At 39.4% G+C, this 14,119-nt stretch overlaps 1 protein-coding gene and 1 pseudogene across 1 annotated transcript in view; one reads left to right on the top strand and one right to left on the bottom strand.

Annotated features, from left to right (window-relative positions):
• Positions 1 to 22: 22 nt before the first annotated feature.
• On the bottom strand, positions 23 to 5,168 carry LOC134196050 (zinc finger SWIM domain-containing protein 1-like; annotated as a pseudogene).
• Positions 5,169 to 7,727: 2,559 nt separating this feature from the next.
• Positions 7,728 to 14,119, top strand: part of LOC134196049 (fibropellin-1-like) — a 15,957-nt gene continuing 9,565 nt past the window's right edge. Inside the window, exon 1 of the mRNA XM_062665130.1 lies at positions 7,728 to 7,791. Coding sequence (XP_062521114.1) covers positions 7,728 to 7,791 — 64 coding nt within the window. The remainder of the gene's footprint in view (positions 7,792 to 14,119) is intronic.

Below are 14,119 nucleotides of genomic sequence, written 5' to 3'. Positions count from 1 at the left end.
AGCTAGCGTGGTAGAGCACTAGCTACATTAGGCGTGCATGGTGGCAATGTCTGCAAAACCAGTACTTTTTTCTTTGGCTTCTGTTTCAGCCCCACGCACTTCATGTGAAACCACTGAAGGCAGTGGTCACACAAAATTGCTTGTGACTCATCATCTAGATCATGTGAACAGTACTTGCAAATGTATCCTTGAGTTTTCTGCTTCTGCCGTACAACTTGGGTCACAAGCAGCCAAGCATCGTGTTGAAAGTACTTCCTGATTAAATGAATGTCTACATTCTCATCCAGAACAGCATCAGTTACCATCTCTGGCCTAGCCTCGACATCTCTTTCACTAAGCAGTTGTTGTGAATTTTTCAGCACACGTGCTGCCAAATCTGCGTCCACGAACCATTCTAGCATTACTGCACAATGTACAGATCGAGTAACTAGCTGGATGTGCTTGTTAATTAGTCCAGATAAATACCTACCCTTCTCCTTTACTGATGTGTGCAACTTAGTAAATGGCTGGAGAGTTTTCAGAGACTTCTTCTTTTTTGATGGCAGGCCTATCACTGTTAGTTCGTGTCCTTTTGGTCTTCCTCTCTTTCGATATGTAGACGGCATCTTGATACCTGACATGAACAAATGTAATTGTCAATGCACCAAATATTGAGTACACTCTGATTTCATTTTATAAACTCACTCTGGAGATCTTGTTTGAATTCATTGGCTAACTTTGATTTCTCAAAGTCATTATCCTGTGATTTAACAAGAAGAGATAATGTGATACAAACAGTCAGAAACAATTCATTTAGTTAATCCATCTTTCTCCAGTGCTACTTTTAGTGGCTTAGACAGATTTACGTTTTCGATGTGTCTCTCTCTGTAGACAGATATGTGTTGCAACTAACGAACGGCAGTTAATCAGTCAGTCAGTCAGTGCACAGTGCCATTCAAAGCGCTTTTCATTAGAATTGATCTCTACTATTTGCGCTTAGTTTTAACTTGTAGTTTGCTGTGACCGTGATTCCACTGTCATGGATAATATTTTTAACTTTTGGTGTTCTGTATTTAGAAATTTGTCTATAAATGATTTTTGTCAGTCAGTCAGTCAGTCAGGGAACATGATGAAATAGTTGCTGTTGAAGCAGTTGCCTTCATGAACTAAATCTTCATCACAAGAAAGAAGTCTTTTATCGGTACGTAGATAATGAAAGCGGCCGGACATAGTTGTTTTTGACTCTGGTACTGGCTCCAGCATTGACCTAACTCGTAAGTAACCCTAACCCTAACAGAAGGAGGTTCAGAGCTAAGCATATGCATGTTAGGTTGGCATTAGAGGACGTTATATCCTGACTGGGTCCTTTTGAAATTAGGTATGAAACGTGCCTTCAATATGGTTAAACAGATCTCATATCTTGGATGGAGGAAAGTCTAGTTTGTCAATGATTCTGCCTCATGTCTACCAATTGTATAAGAAAGTCAATCATCTTGTTTATCTTATGGGTAATCAAGGAAGTATCATCAAGTCTCACAAGAATGGCCCTGTCTCCTCTGCTGCCATGTACCCTATTGTTGTATAGCACAACAAGCTAGGTAGATTAATTAAGTGGCTGTCTATTACATGCAAATGGAACAGTAGTTATGTACACGACTTTCTCTTCTGATTTTTCAGGTAGAAGAACCAGAATAAGCATCAGTCCTTATTTCAACATTTTAGAAAGAGGACGAAAGGCAAAAACAACCAGAAGAGGTCGCGTAACTCTTCTATCCTTTAGAAGACTGTAAGAGGTAAGAAATGCACCTCATATCTGTGTACCATCTGTTTACTTATAGTAGTATTGTATAAGTGTACTTTATTGTACGATGGGCGTGCTATATGGCTTTATAACCCCGTTCTGAGTGCTGGTAAAGCCATATTGCCCGCTAATCATACCATAAGTTATTTATAACATGGTCACGTGACATGTAAGTATAAATGAGAGTAAGGTAATAAGCGGAAGTAAGTTATTGCATACTTGCTGTGCAATACGCCATATACACCACCTCAATATGCGCTTGTGACTGGTCGCACGCACGTGACCATGGTATAACATCCAATATGGTGTGGTGAAGTAAGGGATACTTTAGAATACGTCACGTGATCTTTAGACAATCTGATTAGTAAATATGGGGTGTTCTATACATGATAGAAATGTCTTGGTAGGTTCAAAACTGCCACCGTACCAAATTCACTAATCACATTACCTCTAAAGGTCACATGATATATTCTAAATATTTTATAGCATGGTTGTAATAGGGTCCATGTATTTTATTGACACCTCAACCTCTCAGGCTTATCAACTAGATAATTGGATCTCGCATGTGGTTCTGTCAATTAGCTCATTGATAAGCCTTGAAGGCTTTGGATCAATAACAATGTACATGGATTTCCACGACTCATGCTTTAACTATTACATGGTATATTATACTGCTGCTATTTGCCCATGCTGAAATAACGCCCATGCCCGTATATACGCCCATGTGTGACAGGTCAGAACTTTCAGCCCGAAAAAACGCTCATGCCCAACTATACGTGCATGCCCAAGTATAAGCCCAGGATACGCATGCGCAGACAAAACAAAATGGGGTCCGCAGAACATTTGTCTCCGTCTTTGTGCGTTTGATGAGCTGGTGTCAGTGTTGAGTAAAGTGCTTACCGCTAGACTCATGTCTTCATTGCAATTACCAATCCTGATGCTTTTGACTGACTTCAGGGCGACCACTCCGGTTTGCGTGTGTAGTGTAGTTTCTGCGTGTATGCTGATGCTGTACAGACACCAGTACCTTTGATCTTGCAAATGGATAATTGCAAGCATTTGTGGTATTTCTGTCATCAAGTGTTTAGATGATGACTGGCCAAACGACAGCATTTTGCAACCATGTATACGCTTGGGACCAAAATAATGCCCATGCCCTAGTATACGCCCAGGAAAAAGCGTTTCTTTTCTATATGCCCAGGGCGCTATATTACGGGCGAATGCGGTAGTATAGTAGAGTATATTACACTGCAGTACAATACAGTATGGTATAGTATGGTATGGTACGGTATGGTACGGTATGGTTTGGTATGGTATGGTATGGTACGGTATGGTATGGTATGGTACGGTACGGTACTGTATAATCAAGACACTACTTTCCTCATAATGACTAGAAACATTTGTAGTGACTACGTCATACTATGTAGAAGGTTAGTTCAATAATTGCTATCTGTATGTCAGTCATTTGAGCAGATCAAAGAAAGAACTATAGTGATCACAATTCACAATAATACCATGTCAGTGGAGTATATATTTAACTTACTTGTTGACTCTCAAGCAGTCGTTCTGCTCTGGTCTCTATTACAAACAATGCATTTTGTTGTTATACAAAGAAACAACACTGGACTCAATGTTGTATGTAATATCAGGCAGTATGCAAAAGGTGAAGAACATACCTAGTTGTCTTCGGTTTGCCTTTGCAGCATTTGGTGTCGGGATGCAGGCATTCATTTCTGATTTTTGTTTCATTTTTACTGATGGAACTGTAAGTGTCAGAACATGTTTCCTCTAAGTATTACTATTGCCGGTGGCAAAAGAGTGTACCTTGTTGAGCTCTGTTTTTGTGTGTTTTATTTTTTGAATATTGTTGCTTTTCTTTTGTAGGGTCTGCACACATTTAGGTATTTGTCAAAACAAAACTGACACCATTTTGTCTTTAACAAAGTAAATATGTACAGTGTGTGTGCCTACTTAATTGTTGCATCAGCATGCGCATGTGTATTTGCTCACATTATTGGTGTATGCACACAGTTTGTATACATAATGCCACTAGGTCTTACCATTGACTAATGCAACTGTTTCTCCATTTTCCCATGCTGTAACTAATTGTTTCAACAATTCTAATCGTTTGGTAAAGGTTAGTCCAGAGTTTTCTGAAGCTAGGGTAGATAATTTATTTGTGACTCTTGAAACAAGTTTAAATTTCTGAAACTGAACCAGAGCATACTGCAGGCAATGTTGTTGAAGTTCTAGCCATGTAATACAAACCTGAGAGAGTGGTTGTGCTAAGTTATGTGTTTCAGGCAATGAACTAGTAACAAAAGACACAGTCGGCAAAATCCTTTGAAAAGACTGTGCATTGACTTGAAGTAGTGTAGTGTCCACCTTTTGTCACATAATCCTTTGTCGAATAAGCTCATGCCAATGTCAGCCCTTGCGACAGTATATGACGGCATGGGAGCCTCATTGAGAGCCATCCTAGACACTGGCATGAGGTTGCAGTTACTGTAATATTGCCTTCACTAGAGGACACATGATACTGCTGATTTTCTGCACATTTTAATGCTACTTTTGCAATCATATCCACTTGCTTTTTCACAAACTTATAGGCATAGGGAGCAAGGCACCGCATATAATGCTTGTTTGCTTCATCAGAGGTTGAATGAAATGCAGTGGGCACTTTCAAAACTGAAAGACTTTCATTATGATCTCGTTCTGACCGTAGTACTCTCAGAAAAACAAAAGAAATTCTCAGTGAATGTTTCCATGGAGGAAAAGCGGGGAATGACAGATTTAATTTGGCATTTAGTGATTCAAGTCTATTGTTGGTCGCGTTCAAGAAGTTGCCTGTGCTGTATTTCATACCCATTGTCCATTGCTTACGAATGGGATGCCACTGCTTGTTGAAGTAGTCGATTACAGCTGCAGGATCGCAGGTTTTGAAACGAGAATACAATTCTGTATATTTTACTTCATTTGTGGCATATGCCATTTGCTGCAGAATTTCCAAACACATGGTTCTCTGACCTGATGTGATGCCCATTTTTTCACAAGAAATCTCTCGTCAAAATGACCTGAGAGTGTGGTAGAGGCAAATCAAAAGGTCAGCATTTGGAAAATTTGATGCTAGTACGTCACGTTCAGTCATGTCCTTGTCTGCCATCAAAACTCTGGTAGCTGTCCAGGACGGATTGTTTTCTTTAAAAATAGACATGATTTTTGATAGTGATGTTTCAGTCTCTTCAAGTAACAAAAATGCTGCTACAATTTCACTTTGCCCATTGCCATCTTCTATGAGGATAATGTATAATGGGAACCGCAGCTCAAGAAGCTTGTAGGTGGCATCAATAAATAATATCTCAGGGTAAGCATCGAATGCCTTTTTCATTTGGTCATCTTGAAAATGGACTCCCAATAGTTTTTTTGGTCATTTGTCATTACATGCACACTTGAACCTACACGTGACCACCCCAAATGCACATTAACAACACATTCTACAGCATTTAAAACCTACATAATAACCTACCATATTGCTCTGTCAGTTCCTTGACAGTAACTTCTAAGTTGTTACGGGTACTGCCACTTTTCATTAGCGTAGATAGATTGCTCAGGTCCTTTAAAAGAACCACTTGGTCTGTTTAGTTTGACAGTTTATCTTGAACCATCTTCTTGTTTGCTTGTAATGACAGCAACTTTTGCGCTTCTTGCTTGGCATCATTGGAAAGCTTTCTCTGTCGTAGTAGTTGCTTGAAGAGTTCCTATGAAAACAAGAAGGTGCTGTTATTGTCTCTAAAGTACCACAGCCAAGTGCAATGCAATATGCCATGCCTTTTAATTATTGAATGCAAGGATGACAATAATTCTGACCTTGCTAATGTCATGATTATGCTGGAGGTTGATACTTTTGATGGTCAATTTCTGTCCATCCGTTGATGCTACAATTCTCACAAAACATGGGCATTCCATTTGAAAGGTTCTGCAATGTAGTGAAGTTGTACATATAAAGGTGTTGAATAGCTATTACGACAAACAAATGAGACTTACGAGTGATTAGGGCGCTTTCCTGTACCCCGTGACTGGAAGTGCTTTCCACCACGAATACAGTTATACTGTAATTCTGAAAACCTTAAGTCAGAATTGAAGTTCTTTTTAGTTGCTCGCTTCTTGGCAGATTCTAGTGACCTGGATCTCCTAATGTAGAGTTGTACAAATGTTGCTCTTTCATAACTAGAAATGCAGTGCTTTAGCTCTTCAAAGGAGGAAAATTCTTGTCCAGTTGTGAGCTGTGGAACTGCTACAGAAGAGATGTCTAAGTGAGTAGTAGACGGACTCATGTCATTGCTATTCTCTGTACCTTCGTCACATGGTGCATTTTTGTGACCAAAACTGTCTTCTTCAGTTTCGCAGTCTTTCTGCTTCAGGCTAAGTCTAAGTCTAAGTCTGCTTGCTTGATGTTGATATGAAATTTGTTTGTTAAAAGATGATGCCGTGGGTACAAGCGCAGACTTATCAATGATGTTTGTCACGTCAATAGTCTGAGTGAATATCCAACACGCTAGCACCTTGCGTAGGTAAGGTGAATATTTACTTGCTTGCCAAAATAGAGTCAAATTTGACTTTACATCATTCTGAGCCATGTGGGGTGAGCATATACATTCCCAGACATTTGTTGGGGTAAATGCAGAAATTGCAACAAACGTAAACGCTATATTATTCCACATGCCGATGAACACTTTTGAACAGGAAAGTTCAAACAATTTCGAGAACAGATGTGTTCACCATTGGGGCCAAACATCGGCTTATGCATTGCAATCGTGTGATAGAACATTTTCATTTGCTTGCTAAGAACCCTCTTCAGTTCTAAAGAAACCTGCTGTGTTTCGACTGACAGATTGATGGGAATAGGAAAACCTAAGGGATCACAGTAGTAGGTAGTTTCAGCACAGACATCTATTACAGCTACCACCCAGTGATTTCCTGTTAGCAACTTGTTGGAAGCCATGGTGGTCTGAAGTAATTGATTTACTGAAACGTTTAAGATCAAGAATGCAAGACGTACGTTTTCCTTGCCTTCTGCAGCTGCTAAAACAGCTTTGTGCAATCGTGTTTTGTTATACTCAGAGAGAACTATGCACAGACAGTCTCTTGAACGTTGATTTAAGACATCAGACAAGTTTTGCAGAATGTCCTCTGTTAGCCAACGATTGCAAGTCAACATGGAAATTTGATGACTGCTTAAGTTGCCACATGTCGTTGTTATGGCAGATGCTGGTTGGTTCCATAACATGTTTTTGAATAGCTGGAAACTTTGGTTGTCGAGTGGTGTCACATCCAAGAAGTCAGGAATGGTGAAATTTGTAGAAAACCAGTTTTTCTCAAGAGTGACCTAACAAATAATTAAATGGAGAAACATTAAAGAACATGTTACCCCTAGTGCAGAATTAGGTAGACGTCTTCGCAATGGAATTATGTTGCTAACAGGGCTACTGTTCGCATGATAATGTTGACATTTGTGGCACAGTGATATTAATGTCAGTTGTTGGTACATCCAAGTATATGAATAATTAGTTGAAAACTTTACTGCAGTCTGGAGCAGTACCGATTAAGTTAGAATTAGCACCATATAGTTGCCTAATGAACTGTTTAGATGGCCATGTGTGGCTTGCTCAGCTGACAGGTTATGAAGTGTTGGCATGCAACCCTAATCCTGAAGTAATATCAATTATGAAAAGTTTCCTATTGCACTCTTTCTGAATTGCATAATTGTATGGTAGAGAAGCAAAACTGATAAAACTAGTTTTGGAATCTAGAAAGTTGTGACATGATTTTAATATTGATTGATTTAATTGAAAGATTTGAATGTGTGTGATTGCATATGATCTGTCTGATAGTAGTTTGCTTCATCTATATGACTCCTCAACTTTCCTCCTAGGACCATACTTTACTCATGCTGAAAGGAATTTTTTGTGGTAAGCTGATTATTCTGTTCAAAGAGGGAATTGAGTCGCAAAGTATGAGGAACTAATTCACAGTTTGGAAATCAATCATCAATGAGTGCTTCTTTAGAGGCTTCCTTAGAAGCAGTTGAATTATAGGACAAGAGGAATGATATATTTATTGTCGATTCTATATCTTCGTTAGGTGAGAATGAGGTGACTACTTTATATTTGAAGATTAGAGGTTGCTCTATATAGTGTCTGTATAGCGTATGGTAGTTTGCTTTGAGACCTGTTGCTGGTTTTTTAAAGTATGTTCTGTGTCTACGTTGAAGATGCATTACAATAAATGACAGAAGGCACAGAGTGGTGTGAATTACGGTATTTACCCATGCAGAAAAGAGCATGAAAATAAGCGAAATCTCATGAGATTCTCGCTCATCTCATGAGATCTGGGCATTTTTCATGACCGGAACCTCATGAGACGTGTATCTCACGAGATTCAATGGGTGTGTTCATGCGGCTCATACGCCAATTCCTCATCTCATGAGATTTGGGCATTTCTCATGAGCGGAGTCTCATCAGACGTATATCTCATGAGATGCAATGAGACAATTGTTCATCTCATGAGATTTGTGTATTTCTCACGAGCAGTGGCTCATGAGACGAATTTCTCATGAAATGTAATGGGTGTGTTCATGCTGCTTGCTATGAGCCGCGCGAGTTCTCATGAGCAGATCGATCTAGGCGCATGCATGAAGATTTGTTCTAGCTAAACAAAGCTACTATTGGTGCATGCCTACTAGCGATGTCGTATTATGACACGCGATCGCAAATCAAATAGAAATTAGTTTGCGTGCGATCATGCACAGCGAGTATCCTTCGAATTCGATGATATGATCGCTCTAGATAGATCGTACGTACAGTAGACGTAGCCTACCTCGTCACATTCAGTGAGTTGAGTGTTAATTGCACGTGAGAATGCCTTCACGATGTACAGTCGACCAGTACGACCAGAGTAACTTACAATACAGATGTACGGAGCCTCCAACGACTGCGGATACGTATGCGCCGGAAGTAGATGGAAGAGCTCTCGTCCACCCAACTGCCCCGTACACTTACGTGCCTGGCATAGGCATACGACGTCTGTTACGTATCTGACAGCACAACTCAAAGATAAGGGAATGTTTTAGATAACGTCAAACTAACATATATAGGTAAGTAAAATTAAATTTGACCCACCACATGCAATCAGAAGCTTATACACTCCGTCTGACTCATCTACACGCATACACACACACACACACACACACACACACACACACACACACACACACACACACACACACACACACACACACACACACACACACACACACACACACACACACACACACACACACACACACACACACACAAACACACACACACACACACACACACACACACAAACACACACACACACACACACACACACACACACACACACACACACACACACACACACCACACACACACCACACACACACACACACACACACACACACACACACACACACACACACACCACACACACACACACACACACACACACACACACACACACACACACACACACACACACCACACACACACACACACACACACACACACACACACACACACACACACACACACACACACCACACACACACACACACACACACACACACACACACACACACACACACACACACACACACACACACACATACACACACACACACCACACACACACACACACACACACACACACACACACACACACACACACACACACACACCACACACACACCACACACACACACGCACCACACACACGCACCACACACACGCACCACACACACACACACACACACACACACACACACACACACACACACACACACACACACACACACACACACACACACACTAGAAAGATTAAATGTCTGAAATATCTGTCGATAAGTATATCTGTAATGGCACAGCTATGTTTTACACTAACACAACTATTACATACCATTAATACTTACGCATAGCTATAGACAATAAGCATATAGCGTCAGCCCACTACATTCCTCCCCATCCACTTCATGAAAGTAAAGTGAAAATGCAAAACAGATAACATATGCGAGAAACACAACACGACAGAACTCTAGGTCCAAGGCAACAGCTAAGTCACTACTAGTCTTCAAGGGCGAATTATTTCTCTCCCAGATCTTGTCATGTGACACCCCTGTTCATGCAGCTGCAGTCTCGAGTTCGTAATTAATGCTCTTCAGCTTCTTCCTCAGTTGCCTGTTTGATCTCATTGGCTTCTTCCACAGAGAGTTCCTTATAATATGTTTTGTTCTTCAGGGTCTTCCTCAGTTGGGTATCTAGACTAGGTAGTAATGACTGCTGTTTTCTCTGTAAGCATGTCATCGATTCTCAGCAATGCGTAAGGATCCTTAGTCTGCATGATCATTTAAGCTGATCTTTCTATCTATATACATAATCAATGTAGAAACATTTGCCTCCATCCCATTTGTCAGTCAAGAGCCAACCCTGGACTTTGAGAAGGTCAAATTATATTACTAGTAGTTTCCAGCATCTCATCCACTTCTCTTGTGATCTCTTTACGCTCAAATTTAGGGTCCCGTTCGGTAAGGGTATGATGAGACAGGCAGCTAGGCTAATGCCAGTGTCCATGCAGTGTGAGTTTCACCCAAATCATAAGGTCCAGAAGAAAACACATCAGAGTATAATTATGCACCAACTCAGATATTTGATCCCACTGTTTATTATCATTGCGGCCTGTTAATGAGCATATTTTGTTGACTATAGACAATGAATGGTCAGGGTGTAAGGCATATAAGTATTCCGCATCAATAGAAGACCTTTCTCAGGTGGAGATTCACTTGACTGTAATTCCTTGACCACTAATGGCACAGCATCAAGGAGGTATACCTACACATGTGTGTCCTTTTCTAATTCAATCAAGTCTGCAGACTCAGACTCTTCATATAATAGGTCTTAATATCTCTGACATCAATTGTCCAACAGTTACCACCTCAACTTTCCCACAAGCTCCATAAGAAAGAGAAACAATCCCTTGCCTGAATTCCAGTACAGCATGCACCCTAGACACGCAGCAAGTCATGATGATGACCCAACAAAACAGAAAACCCAAATTGCTTCACCACAACAAAAGGATGTGTGATGTGTTTCGGTCCTATTGAAACAGCTAATTGCATGGTACCAGCTGTTATGACCATCTAATTGCGGATATATCACTCTCTGCGTAGGCGGTAGGACCTTTGAGCAAATTCGTAATTTCCTCAGAGACAATTAATAGAGATAGAAGCACCAATACCCAGCAAGCAATCAATAGATTGTGTGTTACGGCGCGAGATAGGCAGGCCAGCAGTATTCACAAACGCACAAGCTCCCGAGCTTCTTGAGATCGGCACGCACATCATCACCACGTTGAGACATAACACCGACATTCAATACCTGTTTAGGGAATTCCCCTAATAGTTCTGCGTCTGCCTGCTGCATGTACATGTACCTTCCTTGCTTGGTGGTTGCTTGAGTTGCTGCTGTTCGCGTAATCTCTTTCGGCACTCAACGTAGTGATGACCCACAATATCGCAGTAGTGATCGACACTTCCCCTAGACCGCCTAGGTTGAGCTCTAGAGTACGAGACATCTGCGAGCGCGATTAGTATATATTGTTGTTGTTGATCGAGAGGCAGCAGGTGAGCACTGACCCTGCTGCATCAGAAGACTCAAGGCCTTGTCTTGTCGCTCGCCCACCTTGACCATCTGCTGAAGGAGGTGGGTTGTATCGTCGTCGATCTTGTTTTGGCACAACATCATGTCGTCCGCGTAGTTGACGTTGTTGCACCCTCTCAGGCGGATTTCACGGCATCAGCAAGCGTTGCGGGTTGGTCACGTTCCAACTCGACTTGGCACTCCGCGCGCAAGCCTTCATGAAATAAACTGACGAGAGTTTCCTCCGGCATGCAAGCGTGAGTCGATCACCTAATTTGCAGCTCTCGTTGCAATATTGAGAAGCTACCTGACAGAATCGCATAGCATCTAACATCTTTCTGACAGATGCCCATGACCTTCTAGACACACAGACCGTTGTGTCCATGAGAGCGCGATCGCCAAGTGCTAAAACAACATAACGAAGCGTATAAATGACATCTAGTGGTGTCATATACATCGCAATTCCAAACAGCACACGAAAGATGCACCACTTTGTAGCGGTGTAGAGCGCTTCCGCGTGACACAACTATCAATACATAGGCGTGGCTAGCCAATCTACTAAAAACTAACCACAACGTCAGCCCACTGTTCATGATACACTGTGTCATACAGTATGATATCTGACCATTGCAAATGTACAGTTTTAATTAACAATTAATTAAGGCCACAGATGCCATTTTTAATTATGTTAATTAATATTCTAAACTGTTTCAATAATTGCTATTAATAACTACATTTAATTAATACATTTATTTTGATCCGATGGCTGTGAAGAAACAATAATGTATTTATGGTTGACTATATTCTAGTTATATTTCTATTGATGAATTGAGTTGGGTAAAATATCTACTAAGTTTGAATTCAATTGAAAGTTGTCTTCCCTCAATGCATGTCATTCAAATTTTGAAAACTTTTGATAGATATTGACATATCTGACCACCTCTTTGTCAAATATGTAGTTTCACAAGTAAAACTTTACATGCAAACTTCTTTTTAATGATTGATATTAATATCTACATAATATAATTATACTGAGTCAACTCTGGCTGTGTACAGCAAGACCTGTATGTAGCTAGTATAATATAAATGGTTGAATATTGTAAACACGCATTTTTTACATTCTAGTTATATTTCTACTGATGGTTTGAGCTGGGTAAAGTATCCACTAAGTTTAAATTCAATTAAAAGTTGTCTTACTTTAATACTAGTCATTCAAATTTTTGAAATCTGTCGACAGGTGTTGACATATCTGACCACCACTTTGGCAAATATGTAGTTTCACAAGTAAAACCTTGTATACAAATTTCTATTTACAATATTAATGATTTGAAAAAGTTTTAATGATTGATGTTAATATCTACATATTACAATTATTTTGATTCAACTCTGGCTGTGGAGCAACAATGTACAGTGAGACCTGTCTATAGCTATCAAATATTATAAAATAGTTGAATGTTGTAAATACACAGTCTTTGCATTCTAATTATATTTCTATCGATGGTTTGAGTTGGGTAAGATATCTACTAAGTTTGAATTCAATTGAAAGTTGTCTTCCCTCAATACAAGTCATTAGAATTTCTGAAATCTGTCGACAGGTGTTGACATATCTGACCACCACTTTGGCAAATATGTAGTTTCAGAAGTAGAACTTTGCATACAAACTTCTATTTACTGTATTAATATTTTGAGAAAGTTTTAATGATTGATATTAATATCTACATATTACAATTATTTTGATTCAACTCTGGCTGTGGAGTAACAATGTACAGTAAGACCTGTATGTAGCTATAGAATATTATAAAATGGTTGAATATTGTAAATACACACTCTTTACATTCTAATTATATTTCTATCGATGGTTTGAATTGGGTAAGATATCTACTAAGTTTGAATTCAATTGAAAGTTGTCTTCCCTCAATACAAGTCATTCGAATTTCTGAAATCTGTCGACTAATGTTGACATATCTGACTACCACTTTGGCAAATATGTAGTTTCACAAGCAAAACTTTGCATACAAACTTCTATTTACTGTATTAATGTTTTGAGAAAGTTTTAATGATTGGTATTGATATCTACATAGTACAATTATTTTGACTAAACTCTGGCTGTGTACAGCAAAACCTGAATGTAGCTATAGTATAATATAAAATGGTTGAATATTGTAATTACACACTCTTTACATTCTAGTTATATTTCTATCGATGGTTTGAATTGAGTAATACATCTACTAAGTTTGAATTTAACTGAAAGTTGTCTTTCCTCAATACAAGTCATTCGAATTTCTGAAATCTGTCGACTAATGTTGACATATCTGACCACCACTTTGGCAAATATGTAGTTTCAGAAGTAAAACTTTGCATACAAACTTCTATTTACTATATTAATGTTTTGAGAAAGTTTTAATGATTGATATTAATAGCTACATATTACAATTATTGTGATTCACCTCTGGCTGTGGAGCAACAATATACAGTAAGACCTGTATGTAGCTATAGAATATTATAAAATGGTTGAATATTGTAAATACAGATTATTTACATTCTAATTATATTTCTATCGATGGTTTGAGTTGGATAAAATATCTACTAAGTTTAAATTCAATTGAAAGTTGTCTTCCCTCAATAC

Source organism: Corticium candelabrum, chromosome 20 (assembly GCF_963422355.1).
Source record: "Corticium candelabrum chromosome 20, ooCorCand1.1, whole genome shotgun sequence".
Lineage (NCBI taxonomy): Eukaryota > Metazoa > Porifera > Homoscleromorpha > Homosclerophorida > Plakinidae > Corticium > Corticium candelabrum.
The sequence above is the reverse complement of the archived record's forward strand: the minus strand, read 5'-3'. Positions and strand labels throughout refer to the sequence as shown.